This window comes from Xiphophorus couchianus, chromosome 2 (genome assembly GCF_001444195.1).
Source record: "Xiphophorus couchianus chromosome 2, X_couchianus-1.0, whole genome shotgun sequence".
In the NCBI taxonomy this organism is placed as follows: domain Eukaryota; kingdom Metazoa; phylum Chordata; class Actinopteri; order Cyprinodontiformes; family Poeciliidae; genus Xiphophorus; species Xiphophorus couchianus.
In genome coordinates this window covers 8,610,010-8,637,751 of record NC_040229.1, presented here as the reverse complement: position 1 = coordinate 8,637,751, position 27,742 = coordinate 8,610,010, and the positions used below count along the sequence as shown (strand labels likewise).

The window sequence follows — 27,742 nt, the reverse complement described above, 5'->3', positions numbered from 1 at the left end:
TTGAGCACGCGCGCGCCCCGGCTGCTACTAAGCGCCTGGAGTCTGTCTGGGTCGGAGCTCCGATGTGTTCACCGAGTAGACGGAGGAAAGACGACAAACAGGGACCCTGGCTCCGTCTCCTCGCCGTTCACCCGCTCAGTGATCCGCTGTGAGCTGAAGCAGCCGCCTTTCAAAGGTGAGCAGGGGATTTTAGTGAGATCAGCACCGGGTTTTTCAGAGCAACCTCCTTCGGTGAAAACAACAGCAGACGTTAGCTTCAGCCATTAGCTCCGTGCTAACAGCAGGACTGGTTATCCCTTTAAAACGGCACTGTTTGCGGTCTGCACTCGGGTGACAAGCATTTACAAAAGATCCGCTGGTGTTAACATTGACTGGAAGGTTGTTGAAATTGCACCCGGTTATTTTCTTTTTTGTCTGGTACGGATTGAGCTAAGAGCTAACGGCTAATCTGATCCGGGTTTACGGCACGACGGAGGCCTCTGCTGTCTGTAACGGCGAGAGCACCGACAAACCGGGCCGCTCAGGTCTGCAGAAACTGGTCGGGGTGTGGGCTTAAAGCTTTTCTCTAGTACTTAACTGGTTTTACTGTGGAGAAGGCGTTGAGTTACGTTCATCCAATCCACGGTGATCGTTGTGGGTGCACTGAGATCCACGGTGACTGCGTGGGTCTGCAGCTTCTCCTGCATCACTAGGATCAGGTTCACGTATCAAGCACCTGTAGATGGAGATGCTTTTGGCTGTGCGCAGAAAATCAGAAAAGTTGGCGTGGTGTTTGGGTTTAAAGGGACTATGATGAACAAGAACAACCGGTCTGAGGAACCCGTACCACGATACCGGTATGGGAACAGTTTCTTCCCAGTTGCATCTGAGCATCCTCAACATATTTTATCCAGCATTTTTAAAAGCTAGTTTAGTTCGTCTTTGCGTACTTTTTTAGTTTTCCAACACAACAGTTTGAATAAAGCATTTTTTTTCCTGCTTCATTCTTGTGCAGGTATTTCCATATTGTTGCTGTTTTATGTAATTCTGGAGAGAGAGAGTTTGGTATTTATTTGGCCATGTGACGATGAAAATATAAGAAGTTCTTTATTCATTCCAGAATTGGGAAATTTGACAGTATGTATATGTTTGTACAGTTTTGGTTTAGTATCTTCTGTAATCTTATTGTTCTTGCAGGAAATGGTCTTTTTTAGTCTACAAGCTCCAGTTAGCAGTTATTTGATTGCTAAATTATTTGAAGATTATTTAAATAATTGATTAATCTGATTAACTGTTTCAGCCCCCCAAAGCAGAGCTGTTACTTTTTAGCAGAGATGCACCAATCTAATATTAATATCTGTACCAGTCTCGGTATTGAAAAAACCTCTTGATCAGATGTTGGTGACAATGTGTCCAGTCCATAAAGGCAGATCTATTCAGTCTAATTCTATGCTTTGTGCTCTGAGTGATGTCATACTTTATTAGATATTTTACATTATATTTAAAATTTCTAATTGCACTTTCTGAACCATTAGAAATTTTTGTTTCAGTTTATTTTTTACACGTTTGACCACAGTAGTCAACCTATTGTTTTTGTCAATTTCTTTATTATTCATTTTACATTGGCCGTTATATTTTTAATTGGACTGACTGAACAAATTAAAGTTGTTTTTACAAGTTTGAAAAAGATTGTGAGGCTATTGGTGTATCTAAGTGTCGAGAGTTATCAAATAAATGTAGAATTCAGCACGTTTATGTCTGTAAAAAAATGTTTAAAGTCAATTTAGTGATGCTTTTCTTTATCGGATCTGTAACGGCTGATACCAAACCTCAGATATCGGTACTGGAAGTGAAAAACTGGATCGGTACATCCCTAGTTTTTAGGGGGTTTTTTTTACAGAAAAATTGTTAAAATCATGTCAAAGTGTGCTATATATTACAGACTGACAACTTTAAGATGATATATTTTTAATACCTATACATATTTTACTGTGTGCAAGCAGGTGTGTAGATGCATCAGGATTAAGGTCTTTTTTATGTTTTATCCAAAAAAACCCAACAAAAAACACTTTCTGTGTAATTCCAGGCAGAAACTATACAATAATTTTCCCAGCAGACTTAAACATCCCCAGTATAACTAAAATATCGACAGCATGCTTGTAGTTGCAATTAACCTGCTTTCATCTGTAGCTCTTTATCGCAGCTCTGCTGCTCCAACTGACTCATCAACCATTAAAAAACAACAATACAACAAACCTGCTCAGATTCTTTCTAAACATTCTTGTTTAGTCATTTGACAAATTAATCGCAAATTGTTTTGAATTCATAATATCTGAAAAACCATTTCAATAGATGATGATTAAGATCAGTTTTCCACAATCTGACATTAACCTACAGATTAAAACTAAAAGCCAAACAACTTTGAGGAATAGTTATTGGATTTGCACCAAAATGCATTGTTGTAGGCTGCTAACATCACGAATCAATAGACTATTGATCCTCTTTAAAACCTAATGAGCTTTTGAAAGCCAAATCTGTTCTGTGCAGAGTCTTATTAAGCCAACACAACAAGCAGAAAAGTAGTTTTCATCTCTTCCAGTTTTCATTCCCATTGGATTCAGTTAATGTGGAATACTGGAAATGATCTCAATCATTATACCATGGCAGTGACATTAAAACCTAATCCTGTTTGGTAATATAATGTTTTTGTGTGTGAAGTGATCTGCCTTCCACTCTTCTCTCTTATAGTTTCTGTGAAGTTTTCCTACATAAAAACCCAAAAGATGGAGAAAGTGAGAGGTGCTCCATGGTTTCCTGAGTCCAGGTGCAGTCCGGTTTCTGGAGCAATCAAGGCCCAGCTGTTGGTTTTTTGTTGTGGCCTGAGGTTTCACGTCGGCATCCATCATTAGGCATATTTTGGGCTGATGGCAGTCCTGGTCGTAAGGCAGTAGGCAACGTTTGACGCTGGGATTTGAGTAATCCTCTCGGGGATCAGTTCTGTCCAGAGTTGGTTGGTGTGCAGAACTGCAGCCAAGACATTTGACATGCTGTGTAACTGCAGACATGAAGCTCGGCCTGTGTGGCAGGGTTGGTGCAGAGAAACTACATTTATAGCTAACTTTTGATCATTTTTACTAGGCATGTCGCAATAAATCGGTTTAATCACATGATTAAGTTTTATCTTCCAGTTCCAGTGTTAAACCACTGAAATTTTACATTTTGTGATCTTTGACAATGTGTTCTTATTCCATTATCATTATATTACTTGAAAATGGGCTCAAAACACAATATTATTGTTTATCGCAATAATATCTGGAACAATGTATTGTCAAAACTTGCTAAGTTTTGCTAATTTTTACAATGCCTGTCACAATAAACAAATTAATCACCTAATAAAGTAAATGAAGCTCAATAATTTCCATTTCCATGATTTATTGTTTTTCTGTTTTCTCTTGTTCTACCAAAAATTGGATAACAAAAGTCTTCACTTTGGCCTAAAATAGCATCTTAATTTCTAAAATTGTGGCAATTCATTGTTATCATGACAGGCTTGCTTGTAAAATGTAACTAAGTGCTCAATTCATGCTCCAAGAAAAGTTAAAGTGTGCGCTGCTGTTGTGACACGCCATCTATGAGTGGACAGATTGTGCTGTTTCTCATTTTGATCTTTTTATCTAGGACTCAAAGCCACAATGAGTACCTGGTGAGAAATCACTTCATTTGTTCTTTTCTCCTTCTCTTCTAAATGGACTTTGTGGAAGCCGCTGCATTATCGCCTCCTGCATGGCCGAACTTCAAAGTGTGTATTCTGGGGTTAAACTGAGCTAAAACATCACAAATATGGGCAAGGCTCACAGAAAGGTACATTCAGACCTGGAACTTGGTTTTAAATCTGTTTTTTTACTGTGAATTGCCTTCCTTGACTCTCTCTTCCTCATCAGTAAATGTAGTACCAGCTTCTATCTCTGAGAGTTTGGACAACAGATGCCAAACCTGCAAGAACTTGAGTTTCTTTTTTTCTTTTTGTGTTTTTAAAAAAAAAAAAATTAATCAAAGTTCAAGCTCTTTCTGTTTACATTGGTAAAGCACCAACTCTGGAACCATAAACCTGGATTAATGAACAGTCAGGAGTTGGTTTGACTATTGATCACCATATTTTCAGCTAATAAGCAGGTTAGCGCTACATGACACTGCAAGTACTTTCAGTGATCTCTTTTAAAGGCCAGATAAAAACAAATTATTTAAGATCAATATTTCACTCATTTCTTTAATTTTTATGTATTGTTGAATGATTTGATAATTGAATTTATTGTCATTTTACTCAGTACAGTGAGATTAAAGTAAAAAAGCTTCTCCAAAAAAATTGCAGTACAATATAAATAGAATATAAACATAAATATGGTGATGTTTACAATATATACTCAAAAATGGCTTCTCCCCGAATGCAACAATGCACTAATTCACTAATTTCGTTTTATGTTGTTTTTATGTATATGTAAGCTATTTTTGAGTATGTTTGTTCATAGTTCTGTATTGTTGGATCTTTAGTTATGTCTTGTTTTTGAATCCGTTTTAGATTATATCTTAATAACTTTTTAATGTCAGGTTTAAATGTTATACCCACATCCTGGCTCTCTGATTGCAGAAAACCCTAAACAGACCCTAGTGGAGACCTAAAACTGTTTCCATTAAAGTGGTCTTCCAGCAAGTAGTGGTCAAATTTATTTATTTATTAATTATTTTTTTCATTTTATATTTCAGCCGTTCTGATTTATTAATGCTGTTTTAAAAAATAGGCAGCTGTAGTTTGGGCCAATCAGATCAGCTGATCTCTGATCAAATTGGCTTTGGTAAATGACAGTTTACCACAACATCCAGATTGAAATTAAAAGTCAATATTTCAGAACCAAAACATAAATGGCATTCAGAAATTCAGAGAAATATATGAGCAGTTTGAGGAGCTTTTTGTGGCCTGTTGACCTACTTAAACACCATGATGGTCAATATCAAACTAAACTGTGGCGGGATGACCAACAGTGAGTTCATGTTGTTCTGTTGGTAATCTCATCCTTCATGATGAGCTTGTTATTTTGGTCTTAAGGTAGACAGATTAATCTGAAGCTAAGTGTGTAGATTTAAACATGGTGATTATAAGATCTAGATTTGTTTTGTCCTCAATAAGTCCAAAGTTGTTCATCCTCTGGTCCGACTCAAAGTCCGAGCTCAGAAAGAACCGGTTTATTGGGCAACTGCCAGAAAGAACCAGTGGTAATTTAGCGCTAGCACAAATCAAATATCAAACTTCTGCTTTGTAATGTTTTGTAAATATCTAATAGTTTAATAGAAATACAGGAACCATGGTCTGTTTAAGCACCAATCTACTTTTTTTACTTTTGATACTGATAGATATTGGCGGTTTAGTATCATCCAATTCAATACAGAAAAGCATTGCCGAATTGATTTAAAAAAAATTTTAAATGCAGACATAAATATGCTGAATTGCACATTTGCATCAGCACACTTAAATACACCAATAGCTTTACAAGTTTGGTCAAACATATAAAAACAACTTTAGTTTGTTCAGTCAGTACAATTAGGAAAATGAAAGCCAATGTAGAATAAATACAGAAACTAAAACAATAGGTTGAGTACTTTGGTCAAACATGTAAAAATAAATTACAACAAACCTTCGTTCAAGTGGCTCAAAGTGTAGTTAGGAATTTCAAACATAATGTGAAATAAATAAAGCATGAAGTCGCAGAGCACAAAGCGTAGAATTACACTGAGTAGTTGTTGTTTTTTTCCCAATATTGGATCTGATACGGTTATTGATATTAGATTGTTGCATCTCTAGTTTTTTCCAGGTTCAGACGTAATAATTAGCTGATTTCCTGGAACTTTTGAGTGGATTTAGAGTGCTGAACTTTAACTCTTGAGTTTGGTCGAATATTTCCAGCTGATGCTCAGATGCAGGATAAGCTGTGAGACTGAATCTGTGATTCTGAAGAAAACCAGACTTCAGTCTGACTCCATCAGATCAGGGATGTGAATTTTCATGTTATTAGTTTAAATTAGCAGAAGGACTTCCTTTTCATTTTGGTTTTATCAATCTTGATTTACAGTTAATTATTTAGCTCTCCCATTTGTTTCCTGCATTGTATGAACCGGTGAGCAGAAACCTGAATGGATTTTCACTCATTGTTGCATTCCTGAGAGTTTTACCTTTCTGCTGCTCAGAGGAGTGAACTGCTGCCACTCTGGTTGGTATTTGTCCTTTCAGTGAACTGTTGAAGGTCAGGAGCTGCTGTCTGAGGTCAATTATTTGGTCCGATCAGGAATGTTGATCCGTTTGAGTTTTGATCTTTGAACCGTAAAATGTGTGTTAACTTATTTCTCTTGCGTCGTCCTAGGAATTCACTCTGATAAAAGTGATTTGTTTCATTTCGCTGACTGTATGTGTATAAATTGGTGCACTGATGTGTTCAAGTAATCAGAATTAAAAGGTAAAGTTTGTTGAATTTTTATCCAAATATTGAGTAATTTCTTTTTATTTTTCCGTGCTTTATTTAGGATATTTATGATTATTTTTGGATAGGATGGAATAAAACTTTATTATCCAACAAGGTGGAAATTTTCCTTTGGCTCGCCAAACATAAAACCCCCCAAACTTTCATACAAAATATCATCAATTTGTGCATAGAATAACACACTTTGCATGCCACAGGTAGATGTTGACATTTACTTTGGTTAAAAATAGAGGTGTGCCAGTCGAACGGCCACCGATCATAATCAGCTGATTTCCATGGAAAAAGTGTGTGATTGGTGTTCACTGATCAGTCTCTTGTTGACGATCACCAAAACCGATCACCTCGATCTCATTTCACAGCCTGCGTGTGCATCAGATCTCTTTCACACTGCGCAAACACGCGGCAACACATCCCAAGCAATGTGGTGAGAAACTCCACAGTTTAGTATTTGTTGGGTTGAGATCTGTTGTCAGCGGCGGCCATTGATGTAAGGGGAATAGAAACTTCTTTGATCTCAAAACCATCTACCATGTCAATTAAAACTGTCGGATTGTGTGTTGGCTTTCCCTACATCGTGTTCCAAATTATTATGCAAGTGATATTTTCTCAGATTTTCTTAAATGGTCAATGCAAATGATGGTCAGTATAATTCTCAAGTCATGAACTGTTACGGTATAAATCAAGTTTTACTGAACAAAGCTCCTCATGAGAACAATATTTTTTTCAAAAATAACTCAAAATGCACTGTTCCAAATTATTATGCACAGCAGATTTTCTAAACATTTTATGGATTATAAAGAAATCCAAACGGTCATTCTTTGAATGTGCAGCATTAAATGGTCACATGTACTAAAATCAAAAGCTATTTCAATCAAAAACATCTTAACAGACCGAGTTACATGTTAACATAGGAGCCCTTCTTTGATATCACAGCACAATTCTTGCATCCATTGAACTTGTGAGTTTGTGGAAAGTTTCTGCTTGAATTTCTTTGCAGGATGTCAAAATACCTTCCCAGAGCTGCTGTTTTGATATGAACTGCATTCCACCCTCAGATCTTCTGCTTGAGGAAACTCCAAAGGTTCTCAATAGGGTTGAGGTCAGAGGTCAGAGGAGGATGGTGACCACACCATGAGTTTCTCCCCTTTTATGCCCATAGCAGCCAATGACACAGTGGTATTCCTTGCAGGATGAGATGGTGCATTGTCATGCATGAAGATGATTTTGCTACAGAAGCTCTTCTTTTTGAACCATGTAAGAAAGTGATCAGTCAGAAAGTCCAGATACTTTGCTGAGGTCATTTTCACACCTTCAGGGACTCTGAAGGGGCCGACCAGCTCTCTCTTTCTCTCTCTCTCTCTCTCCCCATGATTTCGGCCCACAGCATGACTCCACCACCTCCTTGCTGATGTCACAGCCGAGTTGGGACGTGGTGGCCGTCCACCACCAATCCACTACTGCGTCCATCTGGGCCATCCAGGGTTGCACAGCAGTCATCAGTGAACAAGTCTGTTTGAAAATGAATCTTCATGTCCGGCTGGGCCCACTGTGACTGGTTCTGCTTGTGAGCTCTGGTTAGTGGCCCAATAGTAGGTTCATGCACTGCAAGCCTCTGGAGGATCCTCCACCTTGAGGTTCCAGAGGCTCCAGCAGCTTCAAATAACTGTTTGCTGCTTTGTAAGGGCATTTTAACAGCTGCTCTCTTAATCCGATGAATTTGTCTAACAGAAACCTTCCTCATTCTGCCTTTATCTGTACAAACCATCTTTGTTCTGAATCAGCCACAAATCTCTTCACAGTACGATGACAACGCTTCAGTTTTCGTTAAATATCTAATTATTTCATACCTTGTCAATCGGCACTACACTATTTGATGATTTTCGTCAGCAGAGATCCTTTCTCTTTCCCATGTTGCTTGAAACCTGTGGCCTGCTTAATAATGTGGAACATCCTTCTTCAGTAGATTTCCTTTAATTGAGCTCACCAGACAAACTAATCAACCCATTGAGCTCACCAAACAAACTAATCAACCCAGCTCTCTGAAATTAATTATAATGATTCAAAGAGCCCTGACACACAATACCATCTATGAATTTAATAGCAGAACAAAAAATGTAATCTTTATGACACTTAAATTCAATTTGAATAGTAATTTGGAACTTTTTTCTCACCTGCTTTTACTCTTTTGTGACAAATTTGGTTATTTAAGAGCTTCTTTAGCAGAGTTTTGTTGAAATAACACCTTGGAACTGGTTTGCGATATTTACCAAACAACTTCTGGTTTCTGGTTGTAGTTTTCTGTTTTTGAGAAATTTTAGTTTTTAATCCGTCTCAGTGTATAGATGTTTGCTTAGAGAGCAAACAGATTCTCAAAGCTCTGCTGCTGATCCCAAAGTGACTTTTATTTATTTTTTGGTCACTTTTAGATCTCTCTTTGTGAATGTGTGTATGGTTCACATCTTTTGTTTGTTTTATTACAGTATTGATGGAGTGAGGCTTTTTTCTGTGCATGGGTCGGGGATTGTCTCGCCTTTGCTCTGCTCTTCCTACTTCATATTACGCCACCATGGTAATGAACTGTCTAGAGACGTTGCTATTATTTTTTCCTCCTGTGGATAAGATCGGAAAGCAGAATAAAAACACCAACACTCCCCGAATGCAGGAGAAAATCCTTTATGTTTACTTTAGGAGCTGAATTTGGTACCCTGCTGATGCTGAATTAGGGTGCGTTTACACCAGCTCTGTTTAGTTCGCTTTAATTGAATTTGTCTATAAAATCTGGTTTATTTGGGAGAGGTGTGAATATGGACCAGAAAAGTGAACTCTGGTCCGCCTAACAACCTTGGCCTTGGTTTGATTGAAGTGAAATCGGTTGTGAATGCTGGACAGACCAGAGATGCTCCAAAAGCAGAAAGCGAACTGTAGCGCAAGGCATTCTGGGTAAATGGAACCAAAACAAACAATACAAGAGGAAGAACAAAGACAAAAAAGAAATCCTAAAACCACTACAATGTGATACCACTCTATTTTTGTTTACATTTTGTGAAGAAAGAAGTTGCGCTCATGTCTTCTGAGGTTTTCGTGTTGTTTCCTTCAGTGGTTCTTTGTGCAGCGCCCCCACAGGCGAGGAGGGGAACAGGGCTTTTGATCGTTTGACACAGGTCAGTGTGAAAACAAACTGCAGCAGCAGAAAATGTAACAAATGTTGCAATTCTGGTCCCCAATTGAGCCAAATCTACTGGACTGTCAGATGCAAAAATCCCCTTAGATTATCGATTTTTACTCTCATCCAAATCCAGTTTGATCCTAAAAGTGTAGTCCTGCCCAAACACCTGACTGCTGGGTTAGTTGGTGTCTGTAAATTGTCCTGTGTGTGTTGACCTATGATGGATTGGTGACCCATTAAGAGTGAACCCTGCCTCTTGCCCGATGACGGTGCTGTTTGCAATTTGTCTTTAAAAGGCAATGCAGACTCAGATGCTGAAGTGTCTTTACCGTCAGCATCTTCCCTTTCAGTACACCTGCCATCCATGACGTGCAGAAATGGAGATTTGATCCTCAGCGACGGCACTGCATGCTTGTGCAAATTAAAAGATCAACTACAGGTTGCAACGTTCAGATGAGGAAAACACTCAGAACTCCGAGTGCACAAACTTGTTTTCTCTTTGTAGCGGTGGGTAAATCTGAAACGGCAACACAATTCAGATCCGCCTCCATCTTGTGTATGTTTTCTCCCAGAAAAGAAGAGTTGAGGAAGGAAATCTTAACAAAAGAATGTCAAGATTTTCAGCTGTTGGGCTACATTCAGTGACCAGAACTGGGTTCATCTTGATGCAGACACTTGGTTCTGGGCGATATGCATTTAAATATCACAACATTTTGTGGTATTATTGTGACAACGACAAAAGTGACGATTAGAACGATTCATGTCTTCTTTTTCACGAAGCTTATGGCTGCTACTGCATAACACAACAATTATAGACCAACAAACACAGATACCTTCCTAAAATAATGACCCAACTCATTTTTTGCCAAAAGTGATTTTTTTTGTTGTTGCCACTATTGTTTGGGCAAAAAATGACTTAGGCCATTATTTTAGGAAGGTAACAATATGCTTTTTTTAAGGACACCAGTCACATAAAGAAGTGTGATAAGTATCACTAAACTGCACAAACTAACGGCATTTAATCATATTTCCTTATTTATTGATTTATATTGATACTCTCATTGAACAAATGGTGGAGAAGATAGTAAAACTAACAAGTAGTATAATGGTAATGACATAATAATGCAAGAACACACTCTCAAAGACCAATGGACATTTAACACTGGAACTGGAGGACATTTTAAATATCCAAAATAAACAAACAGGACAACAGACAAAAACTAAATTGTCCTTAAAAACAGGGCTAGTTGAGACCAAAGACTTTTATCATCCAGATTTTGGTAGAAAAAACAGAAAAATAATAAATCATGCAAATGGAAATTATTGAGTTAGTTTTAATTTATCATGTGATTAATTGATTTATTGTGAGGAAGGATTAATTTCACCTTTAGGTATGTTTGTGTTGATCTAACATTTTTTTGCAACTGCTTACATTTAAAGAATCAGAGCATGTAAAGTAAGAAGTGAAATGTTTACATTAGAGGTGTTGATTTATTTTGCTCTGCAGCACTTGAAGGATTTATTGTTTTTTAAAATTTTTTATCAGATGTGCAGATTAGATCTGACCTGTCAGGTATTCCTGTGATATCTTCATTGCTTACGGATGTTTGATGTAATCAAAGCGATTTTCTGGCTTTCGCCGGCTGCTTGCATCCCAGCGTGAGGCCTGAAAATGAAAGGGACATCAGGCGTCGTTTCATATGGAAATGCGAGCTCGTGTTTTACGCGGCTCACCCCGCTGCGTCTCGACGCGTCGGGTTTGGAGTTTCTCTTTCTGAAGCAACAGCTCACGGATGTTTTCATCAGAGTGACAGATTAAAGATGTTTAAAATGTAAATGACACGTCTTCGTCCCCTCTTCCTCTTTCTAAACTTCCTGGCTGGAGGTGATGAAGTGTTTGGGTCATTGCTGATGAACTGCCGCCTGGTCCAGATGGCTCATTGTTGTTTCCCCTCGGCCTGCCCCTTTAATGACACACTTCGGGCAGGGGCCAGTTTCACCACGGCTGCTGCTTTACAGCTCACAGTTGGCATGTGGGACGCAGCGGGGTCTCTTTGTGTCCACGTTTTTCTGCTGCTGTCTGGTCATAATGTGACCAGCTGTAATGGAACGGGTTGCAAAGCAAATCTTGCAGCTCGGATCAGAAATTATGACGACTTAACGCCAGGGCTGGGCAGTATGGCTTAAAAATAAAATCTGTGATTTTTTAAAAGATGTATTTTATTTATTTATTTTTTTGTGTCATACTTGATCAACTTTTTGGATTTAAAATTTTTTTCTTCCAAAAAGAAAATTAAAAATGAGCGGAAATACTTTTAAAAAATGGCTTTTAGTTCCATCATCCCTTCTGTGAGTTGAATTACAGAAAATTATAATTCTTATTAAATTTCTGTTAAAGGGGCAGTAATATGTAAAATCACATTATAATGTTATTCCCTCATCAAAAACCTGCCTGAAGAGTTGCTTTGATTCTTTTCTGCATGTTTGAAAAAAAAAGGAGCCAAGTTGTGATGACTTCCAGAAGTTTGAGTTTCTTAAAGAGACAAAGGCCCAATTTCAAGTCAAAGTTCTTTTAAGTCTTATTTAGTACAGCAATTTTTATAACAATTGAAGCTAACATGAAGCTTGAATATCCTATAAAAAGGTACTATGTGGCTGGAAAACGCATAACACTGCCTCTTTAATTGCAAAATAGTTTTTTAGTAGTTTGGCTTAATTACTGTTCTTAGTGTGTTCTTTCAGCAAATATATTTTGTCAGCATTCCTCAGTTAACGATGAACAATTACTAAATTAGTTGGCACTTATTTCAATAATTGTTTCATTAATCATCTTTTCAGCCCTACATCAAAATCCTGGTCACGTAAATTAAGGGAGAGATTTCTCTCTTTTTAAAACTATCTTTGAGAAAATAGAGATTTTTTTTTCTGCCTTCTGCTTAGTCTGGAGCTGATTGTGGTTTGTTTCATTTTAGTTTGCTGGTTCTGGTTGGCTTGGTTCAGTTCTGTGCGCAGGAACGAGCTTGTGTTGAAATTCCCAGAAAGTAACATGCGCAAATGCCTTTTAACAAAATCCCAAAGGAGTTTTGTTTTGTTTTTTAGTTGTTGTGAGAATACGTCATTTCCCATCTGAGCCAGTTACCGTGGCAAAAGGCAGAAAGAGAAGCGATCTGGACAGAAAGGAAAAGGAAAAGCAGCGAGAAAGTGAAGCATGGTGTCAGGGAGGGCAGCTGGTGGTAGAGCCTGCAGCGAGACGAAGACTGAAATCTGACACTTGCACAACCAGCATTGGGCGATGGGAGGGGGGAGAGAGGGAGAAAGTCGGGAGAAAGGGGAAAATATGCAGGATTTAAGCTGACATAACCGTGGAAGGAAGTGCTCAGGAAGGAGAGGAGGGGGAGCCAATAAGACGTGGAGCAGGAATCAGTTGGAGGTTTGGAGTCGTCTCTGTTTGGGTGACGAGTTGTAAACGGCGGGACAGGGAAGGACGCCAGTGAGCATGCTCCGTTCGGACTGACATTGGATGCCAGCTTACTTTAGCTCTCACACACAAGCAGGCAGCTGCAGGGGCACCTAACTCACCAAGGGGACAAAAAGATCAGCGTCGGGATAAAAACCAGGAATCTACTCCTGACTTTTCCTTCTTTCTCTCAAACCAGGATTGTTTCACTCTGTTGTTTTGTGTTATTTTTTGGAAGATAAAAATCTGTGGAATAGTTGCTGAGGAGAAGACGGTGGAAGTTGGACATGGATAATTGCCATAATGAGCTGTCTATTGAAAGTTTTTAAATCTGTGACTTTGTATCAAAGTCCTTTTCCCATTTAGCTCCACTCATCAGCTGCTGTTTCCAGAAACGATCCAATCAACATACAAGACCTTTGTAACTTTTTACTTGATTTTCTTCTCCCTCCCCTGGTGTTTTTTTGTATTTCTCTGGCTGCTACGGATCCCGTTTCCGTTGCATGGACACCGTCTTTGTTTTACTCCAACATTCCCTGGACCGTCGCAAGCTTCCTATACTTGGGGAGTGGGAGTAAGAAATATGAGCCTGTGTTCGGGGCAGCAGCGGCAGTGTGTAATGGTTTCTGTGAAAAAGGCCCGAGTACTGTGGCACAGGGGGGCTGCATGAATGTCTGTGGTGAAATCCAATCCAAGCGTCGCTCTGCATTCTCCACCCTGGAATTCCTTCTTCAGACTCTTCCCATGCGTAGCCGTGAGGAACGTCCACTCCGCTAAAGGTGAACGAGCGTGAAAACGCCGGCGCGTGCGTGTGCGTTTCGCTGAGCGAGCCGCCGTGTTTTCGCAGCTGTGCAGCTTGAGGTGGGGTGCGGAGCGGCGATTTCCTGCTCTCTGTGTTTGTGACGGCTTCATGAATTCGGACTGTGTGCGGAGAGCCGGGATGTGTTCTGGCTGTGGGTGAGAACAGAGGACCCTTTAAGCGGCGTACATTATGTTTCTGTGTGCGCGTGAACACAGTCTGATGTTTGGGAGAAAGTGGGCCACGAGTTCGGAACAAAGAACGACATGTTTGTGTCGAACTCCCCCGTCCATCCAGCTCAGTCCATCTTCTGCCTTCACCCATTCTGCTGTCATAATAAACAGTAATTGCATCAACTTTTATCATTTTTAGCAAAAACGGCATAATTCAAAAATACTTTATTGATACTAAAAGGGAAATTAAATGTTGTAACTCGTATCAATTCAAAGTCTTCAGAGTTATTATAGACATTGATAGCTGTTGGCAGGAAAGAGCTCCTGTAGCAGTCCGTGTTACAGTGAATTTCTTGAAAATTGTCCGTAATTAAAGGGTTGTCCGTAATTTCCTTGATTTTTGTGAAGAATCCTCTTTTGCATTATCGTCTCCAGAGGTTCCACATTCAGTTAATTCAGATAACGACATCAATCAGATATTTCAGCACCACATGGAGGATGATTGACAGCGCTACGGCCCTCCTCCTGGCTGTGATTGGTTGTTTCAAGCACAGGGAGAAGGAAGAAAAGCTCAGTGTTTTCAGATTAACTGTCTCAAACCATAGTGTCACAACAAATATGTAAAAAACAATATATTTTTGATTGAAGCTACCTACCGCAGCTTTAATATGGTTCCCACAGTCTGGAAAAGTCTGAAATGGGCTTTTATTCTTTTGCAGTTTTTAATACTTTTGATAGCAATTTAATTTAAATTAATTTTAAAAATCCAGATTTTCCCCAAATTTAATCTTCAGATACAGATAATTCAGTTAATTTATAAAATTGATTTATTGCCCAGCCTTAATAATGCCTAATTGTTTTTTTACATGATTCATCTTATAATTGGAACATCACACATATTTAAAAAACATTTATCCACTCTGGAGTAACTGAAGAACTGGAACTACTTTGTTTAGATTAAGGTTTCAATAAAATCACATGTCATGTGACAGAGGTAATTTGGGTAAACATTGATATCAGTTCCAATAGATCTACATCAGGGGTCCCCAAAGTCGGTCCTCAAGGGCCGGCATCCTGCACGTTTTAGTTCTCTCCCTGGTGGTACCAACAATCTTTTCAGCATGTCAGTGTTCTTTGTAGGCCTTCTAACGAGCCTTCATTTGATCCAGGTGTGTTAAACCAGGGAGAGAACTAAAACATGCAGGATGCCGGCCCTCGAGGACCGACTTTGGGGACCCCTGATCTACATTTTTCTAATTTCTCTGTCTTTAATAATGTGATGATATCTGAATTAATCTAAAAAAAATAAGTCTTTGAACTTTTATCACTTCAGTGATCTGTAGGAAACAGAAACTACATCTCAGGTGTTGGAGCACAATTGTTTGTTTTCTGAACTGTAGGAAATATAATCTGGAAAGAAGCGATGTCTGATATCAATATTGTGTTGTGTCCAATAACCAATATTTACCATTATTTTATAAACATACTCCACATTTCTACTATGAAAAATATGATCACACCGCTGGCATTGCCACAATATTGTTCCTAATCAGTTTCTGCGTTTCCATTACAAATGGGCACAAAACTTTGTTCACATTCCACTAATGTTGAGAAACACAATTTTGCAGTTGATGTTTTTCCATTAAATAAGAAAAGCAATTAAAATCAGACATCAATAAGTTTGTTTACAAGAAGTCATTAAAAACTTGCTGCGCCATCATCCTTGTACCACTTCCGGTTGTTGTCTTCTTTGGCGTTTCTGCCAGTAGTAACAGCTGGTGGTTGATCATTTGACTCGTGTGATACTTAAAGTGTTTCCATTGCAGTTTTGCAAAACAAAACAATTTAAATACGGTATAAAAAAAACACCTCATCCCAGCGACAAACATTTGATCAAAAAATTCAAATTAGTTTTTCTTTGTAAATCGAACAAATTTATTTCCTAGTTGTCAAATTTTGCAATTATATGGTCAACATAAACACAGTTTCTGTCACATGACCAACCACTTGTAAGTCCTGCTGCAGAAAGATTTGTGTTTGCATGTGTATACATGCATGTGTACTACTTATAAAAACGGTCTGAAACAAGGAATGCGGCAAAATATCCATATACTTGTTTTGACATTATTCCCAATCAATATTGGGAATAATATTGATTATTCCCAATCATTATTCCCAATGTTTTTATTACTTTATTTGAAAGAAGTTCAACCTATATCCATACAAATAAACCTCTTTGTGCCAATAGGAAGTTATTTTGAAGCAATCCGATTGGCTGAGACAGGTTTTATCTTTGCGCTACACTGCCCCCTATGGGTCTGGCATGTTTAAAAGGACAACAGGCTGAATTTTGCAGGTTCATGTGGATAAAAATATTTCTGATATTGATTGCGTGTTTACTGTATATTTTTTTATAAGCAATATGATGGAGATATTTGTTTTTTTATAAATATCCGGCTAGCAAAAATGTGCCTAACATGTTTTGCTACTCACATTTCTTGTTTCTTTTGCTGTTTTTGTTCTGTCTAAATTTTCTTAGGTGATAGAAAAAGATGTTACACATGCTCCCTCCCAGAGGATTTCTTAGTATGTTAACATACCACTCTCTGGTTTAACTGGGCTCCAAAGAGAATCAGAATATTCTGATCCTGATTCTGCAGGGACCTCAGTTTCAGGATAAGACAGTAGCTGTATTTGCACTATTAAATATGAATGAACAGCAGCAGCAGCCAGCTCAGCAGGACCAGTGATTATGCAGTTTCTCTGCGATATGCACTACATTAGCAGCAGGTAAGAGCCCTAAATGCATTTATTGAGCATTCTTCAGTCTGCTTAAATGGGCCAAATGGACGGGTTCTTCCTGATATCTGCCAGCCTGTGGGCACGGTGGAGACAGAGGCCATAAAAAACAATCTGATCCCACCTGAGAGGAAGACACTGGTAATCAATGGACTTCCCCTCAGCAGCCCAGAAACGGCTCTGCTGCTTAATCATTTCAGCCCTAATAGAAACTGTTTATTTTTCTGTTACACTGATAACTTGATATATGTCTGTTTTTGCTAGTTTCCAATTTTATCTTATTTTACATTTAAAATAAACTGAATATTCAGTCTTTTTTTTCAAAATAAACAATATAAAAAAGATTTATTTTGCATATATTTGCCACGTTATACTTATGGGTAATTTCCTACTTTAAAGTGTCTTAAGTACTTGTTTACATTTCTGTTTCATGCAATAAATATAAAATATATCCAAATTTCTGTAGGAAAATTGGCTGTGTAGATGATTAAAAATAATTGTTGATAAAGTAACAGTGGCAGGACTAGGTATTAATCATTAATTGATTATTGAAATAATCAACAAAGGTAGTAATTAATCGTTAGAGTATAAGGACCCAGAAATGACAAATTGCTAAAACAAAAACACATTCAGAGTAGCAATTAAAATAAATGTACATTTTTGCATTTAAGATTAATAAAAAAAACATCTGTCCATAAGTTTTAGCCAAAACACACATATAGTTTACTTTATAGTAAAACTATAGTTACGATTTTATTCTCACCTGGTTCAGATTAACTAAAGGTTTGCTCTGTTATTGTACTTTAGGCAATGCAATGTTGGTTTTCTTATTTAAAACAGGAAATTGTTTTTCACATTTTTTGTATTTTGTTTTTATGCTTTATATAAAAAAGCTTAAGAAGTTGAGCAAAAAAATGGTAGAATATGCTCAAGTTATCTGATTAGTCATTAGAATAATCTATTACTAAAATAATTAACTGCAGCCAGTTTCTATTAAAACGCCTTTAAAATGTAACAATGGAGACTGCACCTTGCATATTAAACATGTACATCAACTGTATGTATTATTTCAGTTTGTCTGGATTAAATGTTGTGGATGGATTATTATTTTCACGGATTACTTTTGAGTAGCCATGACATCCCTGCAGTTTTATTTGTTGACCTCCATGTTGCTTTTTGAGTCTTTCATTACTTAAATACCTGTTTAATTGTTTGTCAGTTTTTGACTATTTTATTTATTTTTGTCTTTTCAGAGGTCCCCACATTTCAAGATCAAAAGAAAGCCGCCTTTGGAAATCTTATGGACGAAGGTGAGTGCATGGAAACAAAAAAGCTGAATCATCACTGCTGTTTATGTTTGGAGACATAAATTGGCTCAATTTATTTATTTACAATGTTTCTTGACACTGATCTGGATATTTCCATCACTCTCCCTGTAGAACTGCACTGATATGAAAGTTGGGACTGATATTAAAATCGCTGTCATGGCCAATACTTACAGATAATATATTTTAATTGTGTTCCAAAAGATAGATTCACATAAGAATCCTGATTCTCACTTACTACAATGCAGAACTGATTTAAAGTGTCCCAAAATTAATTTAAAGAAATAAAACGAATCCACTGTCTGTTTTCCTCCATTTTGTAACTGATGTTCCAGTATGCAGCTGGTACTGAAACGAAAGCACCAAAACAGAGGAAACTAGAAAAATGAAACAGAGATTCAACCGACCCTGTGTCCGCTAAGGAAAACATTTGGACTTATTTTGGTTCATTTTTTAGTTACGATTCTTCACTAAATAACTGCAATGATTGTTTAACCGCCTTTTAGATGTAAATTGCAACGCCGTCGTCCATGGAGGAGGCCGTCTCTGTGGTCGCTTCGTTAAAGCAAAACGGAGGGAGTAATTCCATCTTGGCATGGAATAATATTTAAAATTTAACAAATGTGAAAAAATAGATATTTTTATTAGAGCCAAACAAATTGCATTGTACAATTCTTATTATAAATATACACTTAATATAATCCTGACAAAATAGCCCATCAAACAAATACAATGCACCAGTTTCAGCCCCTTTTGTTGCTTTTTTAGCAAAAGAAAAAGAAATGTTAAATAAAAAATAAAACTAGAGAACAAACCCAACCCCCTTCACATGTCAGCTCACCAAATTCAACCAAAAAAACAAAACAAAAACAAAAAACAAATAATACATCAGATATTTACTCCCATTCACCCAATTACACCTTCAGTTGGGCAAAACCTCCAAGTTTGAAAAGGAGGAAATAAAACATTGCCGCTTTTTGTAAAACCTTTGTGCACATCCTCATAAAGTGTATTTCATTTTCTCAAGCTTTAAAAAAAGCATAATGTCTTTAATCCACAGGGATTTTTTATCACACTTCCAGTGTGACAATAAAAGACCATCTAACAATTAAAGATGTAAATGCAATAATATTCTTTTGAGCAGAAATGACCAAATATAGCAACAAATGGACAAGGTTGCAAATTCACTTTGAGAACAGAAGAAATAATTGTGAAGAAATTAAACCAAAAATTATATAATTTAGAACATTAAAAGAACATGGCCAAGACGACCCGGCGCCAAAAAGAAAAGTTAAAGCCTGCATTTGCCTTGCAAAACAAACTGGAGTAGATCATAAGGATCTTTTTCACAAAGATAGATTAAAGCTGAAATCACCATGAGTAATCATTTTGGATCGAAAAAGATTCCCACCCCTCCTATATTTTAACACAAACAACAACAGGATTTAAATAAACAACGGCTGATGCCATCGGCCCGGTCTTGCTTATCAGGACGATACAAAGTGTTAAAAAATGTCTGATACGGCGTGCCATGGTGGCATAGTGGTTAGCGCGACCCATGTTTGGAGGCCTTGAGTCCTCGATGCGGCCGTCGCGGGTTCGACTCCCGGACCCGACGATATTTGCCGCATATGTCTTTCCCTTCCCCCTTTCCTGTCAGCCTATTTTCATATAAGGGACACTAGAGCCCACAAAAGACCCCCTGGAGGGGAGAGAGAAAAAAAAGTCCAATACTGATGTCAATGCTGATTTGTTGTGCACAATATTGCAGTTGCCATCAGACCGGCAAATGACTATTTAGGCGTGAAATATCAAGAAGGATATTATATTTCAAATGCCATTTAATAATACTTTAATTGGTTGGATCCTAGCTGTGCTTAATGCCCTCGGCTGATGTTTAGATGTAACGCCTGAGATTATAAATCCCAAAGAGAATGGTGTGGCGTTGTGTAAAAGTAAAGAGTCAGGAAAATGTGGACCTATGTTTTGAGTCCAGTTTTCTGCGTGTTTTAATGTTACAAACCAACGAGAAGCTGGTTTTTTTTGGAGTCCGCACTGTGAGCAGAGTTGCCCAGGAGCTGCGGAAACCGTAAACTGTGAGAGGTGAAGCCTCCCTGCTAACAACAAAAGAAACTGTGGCCTGCGCTGCTTTAATCTCGGCACCTTGCTGGCACCACATGTGCCGGCTCAAACAGCCGGGCTATGTTTATCCGCCTGACGGACACGTAGCAGCTTGTCGTCGTCCGACATGCAGAAAAGCAGCTTTCACAGCTTCTGGGATCTGAAATGTTGAAATAATTATTCCAGATATGTCGTAAGCTTTTGTTTGTGTCCTCAAAGCCCATCAGTCTGTTAAACCTGTCACAATAAGCAATAGATCAGTTAATTGCATGACACATCAAAACAAGCTCAATAATTTCCACAGGCATTTATTAGCATTTTCTCTGTTTCTACCAAAAGTGGATGATAAAAGTCTTCAGTCTGGTGATTTGGTCTCAATTAAACCTTTTTTTGAAGGAGAATTTTGTTTATACAGACTTCATAATTAATTTTAGTTATTTTGTTAATTTATTTTGGATATTTGAAAGTTCCAGTGTTAAATGTTAATTAGAATTTAAGGTTTATTGATCTTTGAGAATGTGTTCCTGCATTATTATGGTGTCATTACCATTATATTACCTGAAAATGGTCTCCAAACAACAATATTATCGTTTATCAGAATAACTAATGTATCGTCCAGCAGAATTTATCATGACCGGCCTAGACCTGAGCAGAACCACTGTTCTGGTTTTCCGGGTAAAAGCCACAATGGTTTCATCTTCACAGTTAAAATAATCTCAATGTTCTCTGGTCTTTGAGCCACTTTGTCATTTTGGTCGTTAGACAGGAACATGCAGAAAAATCTACACACCATCTCCAGTCTGTTCCTGGATCAGTGGAGGAAGTCATTGTTGGGTCGTTTTGATCTCACTTTTAGTTCATCTCCACCGTGAAGACGGCACTACCCTGACAGGGAAACAACCACACATGAACAATAAGAACAAGTTTAACTGGAAGGTTTCCCGTAAGGCTTGAAGAATAATCCATCAGAAAATAACTTTGCACCAGTCTGTTGCTGTCTCTTTGTTTTTTCTGCCCTTCTTTGCTCTGCGCTGGTGACATCATGAACCTGTTTTATACTCGCACAATACATCACGATTTATCACAAACAGCATGGACTGCAGTACCTGTTTACTTATTGTTTAAGTACAATGTATTCAGGCTTCTGTGCCTGTTACACACTCGGTAAATATTGGTGCTTAATGAAGCAAAAACATCTTAAAAGGCAAAAAGGTGGTAAAATCTAAACAAACTACAACTAAAAAGTGTTGCTGCAACTAATTGCCTATCATGGTATGTAGTTAATCAATTGCATGATAAATTAAAAAGACTTTGATAATTTCTGTTGTGGTTTAATATTTTCTGAAGAGCAATCTTGTTTACAGATGGCTCATGATCAGATTTCTTTATGGTTTTGGTTGTGTGTGGTTCATTTTCCTTTTTACTTATTGTTTTTAATGTCTTAATTTTGAACAAAATTCTTGTTAGTCTCTGAGGAAGTGAATTTGCACTATTATGCCATAATTATTGAATTAGTTGAAAATGGTGTCAAAACATCAATATCATCTAATTCATTTGAGGGACAACTTATTGTCCTTTATGACAGGCCTACGGTTTACATTATGAAAAGTCATATTACATCATCATTGTCAACATTTCTACATATCGTTTACGTTCCTAATTTCAGTTTGGAGTAAACGACTCCTGAAGCTTCCCCGGCTCTCCTGTGTCCTGAATTGTTCTTCTCCGCCGCTAATCCTCTCAGCATGAGGCTCCTGAAGCTCTCAGCTGTTATTTTCTGCAGTTTCCTTCATGAGAACTGGTTCTAATTAATACACCAATACCGATAACTGATATTTTCCAATATTATATATATATCTCCCACTGTTTCAACAGCATGAACAAACGACTGCACTGCTGTCATTGCTTCTCTGCTTCCTGCTCCACAATCCTGCTCTGCAGGAGGTGCGGTTGCTTTGGCACAGAAAGGAGCAAATCTATGATTAACTCGATGAATAAAATCTTCTTAAACATTCATTTAGGTACAAGAGAAATTATTTTTTCTTTTTTTAAACAAGGTTTCTGCGTTCATTGATTACACATGACTAAAACCAGCAAGCGCTGCCCAAGTTTTGTTGCCAAATGTAAAAAAAAAAAAGCTTCCTTTTCTGCAAAATGTATATCCACCTGGCTTTATTAAAATATTGTCTTATTTTAGTAAATTATTTTTTGAGGAGATAAAAACCACAAATGCCTTAAATGAGTAAATATTTTCAGTTTTAATTTAAAAAAAAAATTCTCTCAGCTTAACAGTTTTGGCCAAAGTTTGGACACAGAACTACATATAAAATCAGTTATTGGCCGTAACAGCATTAATATTGGCTATCGATATCGGCCCAAATTTGCATATTGCTACATCCTTAGAGCTAACGGTTGCTAAGGCAACAGTTTCAGCTCATCTGCCTGACTTCTCTTGAACAGCAGAGCTACCCGTGTAAATAAAGACAAAATAAAAATAATTTCCTGATCAGCTTCTGCTAAAATCCCAGTAAAAATTGTCTTTTTAGTAAGTAAACTTTATAATCCTTTGGATGATGAAAATACGGTCAGCACAGAAACTGGAGTTGCGTTGAGTTGGGTAAAAACTACGTAGATTTATGCAATTACATTTACTTGAGTATCTTTTTTTGAGAAGGTACTTTTAGGAGTTTTGCTTGAGTAATTTTATTATAAAGTATCTCTATTCTTGAGTAAAATTTCTGCATTTTCTAACCACTGTATGAAAATCGAACATGTTTTAACCAAAAATCCACCAGACACAGAAACAAACCTGCAGTTTCTGATAAAGTTTCATAACTTTTTTATTAAAAGAAACTGATTTGGAAAATTTTCTTTTGCCTAATTTTATGTTTTACTTGTATGAATTGTTGTAATTTTCATCCTTAAAATATCAAAATTTCCACCTAAGTTAATATTTTGGTAAATGATTGTTAATTTGATTAGTTACTGAGTACTTGAGTAGACTTTTTATAAAATACTCTTTTAGTCTTGAATAATTTCTTGGATGGCTAGAGTAAAAACATGCTGAAGTAGTTCTGCTCTTACTTGAGTACATGTTGTGTTGCTCTGCCTGCGTCTGGCTGCTTGCGTCGCCGCTGCAGGCTTCGTGCACGCAGGCCTCTCTGAATGTCCTGAACTAATTTGGTCTTTTCTGCTGTTAGCATGTTAAGAGCAGCTAATAATAGCTGCTAAGGCTGCAGCTCCGTCATGGCAGATGTTTAGAGGCATTTTCTTCCTCTGCAGCTGCTAACAACCTGCACATCTGCATCCCCGTCTGCACACCTACCAGCTGCTTGTGTTGTGCTGGCCATTGTCGTCACTATTTCTTGTTGTAGAATTATGTCGAAGGTTTCTAAATTACAACAAAAATAAATGGATATTTCTTAATTCTTATGCTCTTATAAATCCTGCAGCTCCTACAAACCAAAGATCAGAGCTCAGAAGCTGCTGCTGTTGGTTAATCCATGTGCAGAATTAAATATTTAACAGCTTTCCTCAGCTGCTGTGTACATATTGTTCCTCCGTCTCCCCACCTGAATCTCTTCTCCTCCCACGCACGATGCCATCACTTCTCCACTGTCTGACTCCTGCACATCATTAGGGCTGGAAACGAGAACAGAGCGCGTCAGGTGGTAAAATGGGTGGGAAAGCTGATCTTCCACCCATTTTGCAGTTCGGAGATGGCTTTTTTGGCCAAAGCATGCAAGCTGGTCAAGTTTTTATTCTGCTTTCGATTCATTTTGTAAGTTGGAGCTGAGAATGATAATTATCCAAGTCGAGTGTTGTTGTTATCCATCATTAGCATGAAAAGCTAGCAGCTACATTTCATTTTTGGCTTTCAAACACAAAGTAACGTGATCAGCAGTAGTTATTTCACAAACTGTGTAAATAGTTTACATCAGCAGCTCTTATATGATATATTCTGATATTTAAGGATATCAGTTATTTGTGTTTTTCTGACACTAACTCACAACTAATTAGTTTTAAGCGAGATGATTCATGACAAAATAATAGATAATAAAATGAACGACACTAAAAATTATTTCGTTTAATTAAATCGTAATAGATAATAAAAATAATAGAAATCCAAATAAAATATTTAATGATGTTTTATTTATATTTCTCATTTTTTATTTTTATCTTCTATGTTGTTACTCTTTTATGTACTATTTTTATTTTATTAATTTAATTATTTATTACTGCTTACTCCTCCACCCAAATGGAAATAAAAATTTTAAGCAATCAGAATAAGATTTAGCTAAAAATAATTAGAAATTCAAATAAAATGTTAGTATTATTTTACTACTGTTTTATTAATTTTATTTACAGAATTTTTCCGTTTTATTTCATTATTATTATTATTATTGTTTATTCCAGCCAAATGGAAATAATTAAATACATTTTAAACAATAAGAATTGTTCTATAAAATAGGAGGCATAATTCAGGGAGGCCTAATTTTATCTATATTGGTGTTTAACACATTTTGTGGTAATAAGAGCTTTTAGACTGAGAAAATAATTTGGAGCAGGAACAATAGAAAGCTTAGTTTGGTAACCTGATTTCTAACTTGTCTCTCTTTATATTTTTATTGTTTAAATAATGAATAGACAAAGAAAAGAAAATGTATTTGTATGCACACACCCATTTGTTGTTGTTTTTCTCTCTGTGCCGTGGAGCTGCAATAAAAAAAACGCTCTGTGGTTTTATTCAAGTTAAAGTTAAACTGCAGGACGTAAAGGTTTTTATTTCCTCTGCTCTCTGTGTGTCATCATCGTCAGAAATGAGTCGCCAGACTGCCACCGCGCTGCCCACAGGAACCTCCAAGTGCCCGCCGTCTCAGCGCGTGCCCACCCTGTCAGGCACCACCGCCTCCAACAGCGACCTGGCCAGCCTGTTCGAGTGTCCCGTCTGCTTCGACTATGTGCTGCCCCCCATCCTGCAGTGTCAGTCCGGACACCTGGTACGTCCCTCAGCTCAGGTTTAAAAAGCTAAAATCACCAAAAATGTACAGACTCACAATAAGCAATAAATCAATCAAATTAGGAATGCAGCGATTTATCGGCCAGCCGATTTATTGGTGCCGATGATTTTGGGAGATCGTCGGTGACTGGCCGATTTTGACGTGAAGCCGATCTCATCCACCGATGTTATCAATCTTGGTAAAGGTCTAAAAATCAACCACTGTGCTTTTCTTTTCCCCTGTGAGAGGTTTGACTGACAAACCGGCCGACCAGGTCATGTCTGCACATTTACAGTTAACAATAGTCACCACATTGTTGCCAATTCAGCAACTTTCTTGGTAAGAGATTGGTAAAACTGCAATCGGTGCAGCCCTTAATCAAATGATAAATTAAAATGACCTACTGTAGATGATTTCCAGTCAAACAACAATTGTTGGAGAGATGCCACAATTTAATTTCATTTTTTATAACAGTCCCAGCTGCCTCCTTTGCCTGTTTCCTCTGTCTAAGCTGAATGGTTAATATTTGTTGAAATGCAGCTTTGCTTACAGAGGCTTCATAATTCACTTGAATTATTGTCATTTTGTTTTTTATTTTGGATATTTAAAATGTTTTCCAGCTCCAGTGTTGAATATTCTTTAGAAATTAAAGGTTTATTGTCTTTGAGTGTATGTACTTGCATTAATATGCCTTTCATTGTTGAAAATCGTCTCAAAATGACAATATTATTGTTTATCGCAATAATTTCTGGGATAATTTATTGTGCAGCTGAATTTGTTCAGCCTATAATCAGAGAACGTCTCATTTTAACCTCAGCTCCAGCTGACTGGGGTCCATTTGTTCCTCTGACCTCGGACTGAAAACATCGTCCCGTATTTTCTCCAGGTGTGTTCCAACTGCCGGCCCAAGCTCACCTGCTGTCCCACCTGCAGGGGCCCGCTGGGCTCCATCAGGAACCTGGCCATGGAGAAGGTGGCCAACTCCGTCCTGTTCCCCTGCAAGTACGCGTCGTCGGGCTGCGAGGTCACGCTGCCGCACACCGACAAGACGGAGCACGAGGAGCTGTGCGAGTTCCGGCCGTACTCCTGCCCCTGTCCCGGCGCCTCCTGCAAGTGGCAGGGGTCGCTGGACGCCGTCATGCCGCACCTGATGCATCAGCACAAGTCCATCACCACACTGCAGGTCAGAACCGCACCACTGAAACTAAACAAAACAATTCGGACCTGCTAAACTCTTCCACATTTTGACATACTGTAGCTTTGAGTTTTTGTGCAAGATCAGCAAAAAAAATCTCACCTGAGTGAAATCATGATGCTGCCACCACCGTGTTTCACCATAACCAGGGTGTTTCTGGTATTTTCAGCTCAGTCTGAAGCATCAGCCGGGATGTTTTAACGAGCTGAATGTCAGGAACCAATCAGAGCAGAGAGCTTTTAACGAGCTGAATATCAGGAACCAATCAGAGCAGAAAGCCTTTGACAAGCCGAATGACAGGAACCAATCAGAGCAGAGAGCCTTTAACAAGCTGAATGTCAGGAATCAATCAGAGCAGAGAGCCTTTAACGAGCCGAATGACAGGAACCAATCAGATTGGGAAAACTGTCCTCTTTGATAAAACAATGTTGTAATTTTTTCCTCTTCTGATCTGAAAATATAGTTTTAGATTTTTCTCTCTAAATACTTTTATATTTTGAATGTTGAGTTGAATGTATTTTATTAACTACCTCTGAATAGTTTGTTCTGAATAAAATCTGAGCCGGCAGGATGTTTTCTGGATGTTTTATCTCACACCAACAGTTCAGAGCGCCCTCTGCTGGACAGCAAGATAAACTACCTGGAATAGATGTAACACAGTGAAGCAGCAGCAGGACTGAGCTGACTGTGTGGCGTTGACATTTTGTGAGGATTCTGATGGTTCTCGTGTCGCTGCAGGGCGAGGACATCGTGTTCCTGGCGACGGACATCAACCTCCCGGGCGCGGTGGACTGGGTGATGATGCAGTCCTGCTTTGGCTTCCACTTCATGCTGGTCCTGGAGAAGCAGGAGAAGTACGACGGCCACCAGCAGTTCTTCGCTATCGTGCAGCTCATCGGGACGCGCAAGCAGGCCGAGAACTTCGCCTACCGGCTGGAGCTGAACGGCCACCGGCGCCGGCTCACCTGGGAGGCCACGCCCCGCTCCATCCACGAGGGCATCGCCACCGCCATCATGAACAGCGACTGCCTGGTGTTCGACACGTCGATCGCGCAGCTGTTCGCCGAGAACGGAAACCTGGGCATCAACGTCACCATCTCCATGTGCTGAGAACGTTACGCAGGCGAGCGTCGGAGTGCAAGTTTGCCGGGGGGGGCAACGGGGGCCCGATCAGTCAGGAGCCCAGGCCCCTCCCTCTCTC

The 27,742-nt window shown here is 38.4% G+C and overlaps 1 protein-coding gene across 2 annotated transcripts; it reads left to right on the top strand.

The window, feature by feature from the left end:
* On the top strand, positions 1–27,742 carry siah1 (siah E3 ubiquitin protein ligase 1). 2 transcript variants are annotated; one of them, XM_028044372.1, is made up of 5 exons: positions 1–175; positions 18,154–18,210; positions 25,165–25,346; positions 26,233–26,529; positions 27,280–27,742. In XM_028044372.1, exons 2-5 carry the CDS (start codon positions 18,201–18,203, stop codon positions 27,649–27,651), a joined length of 861 nt encoding a protein of 286 aa, XP_027900173.1. In that variant the 5' UTR covers positions 1–175; positions 18,154–18,200; the 3' UTR covers positions 27,652–27,742. The 2 variants fall into 2 exon arrangements, with proteins under 2 accessions (XP_027900173.1, XP_027900182.1); XM_028044381.1 differs by lacking the exon at positions 1–175 and adding an exon at positions 13,054–13,908.

Excerpts from the sequence above, each read along its gene's own strand:
- siah1 (XM_028044381.1), top strand. The coding sequence starts at position 13,800 with ATGTCTGTGGTGAAATCCAATCCAAGCGTCGCTCTGCATTCTCCACCC. Across the intron at positions 13,909-18,153 it reads GAACGTCCACTCCGCTAAAG|AGGTCCCCACATTTCAAGAT; the intron begins GTGAACGAGCGT and ends TTGTCTTTTCAG. Across the intron at positions 18,211-25,164 it reads TGGAAATCTTATGGACGAAG|AAATGAGTCGCCAGACTGCC; the intron begins GTGAGTGCATGG and ends CATCATCGTCAG.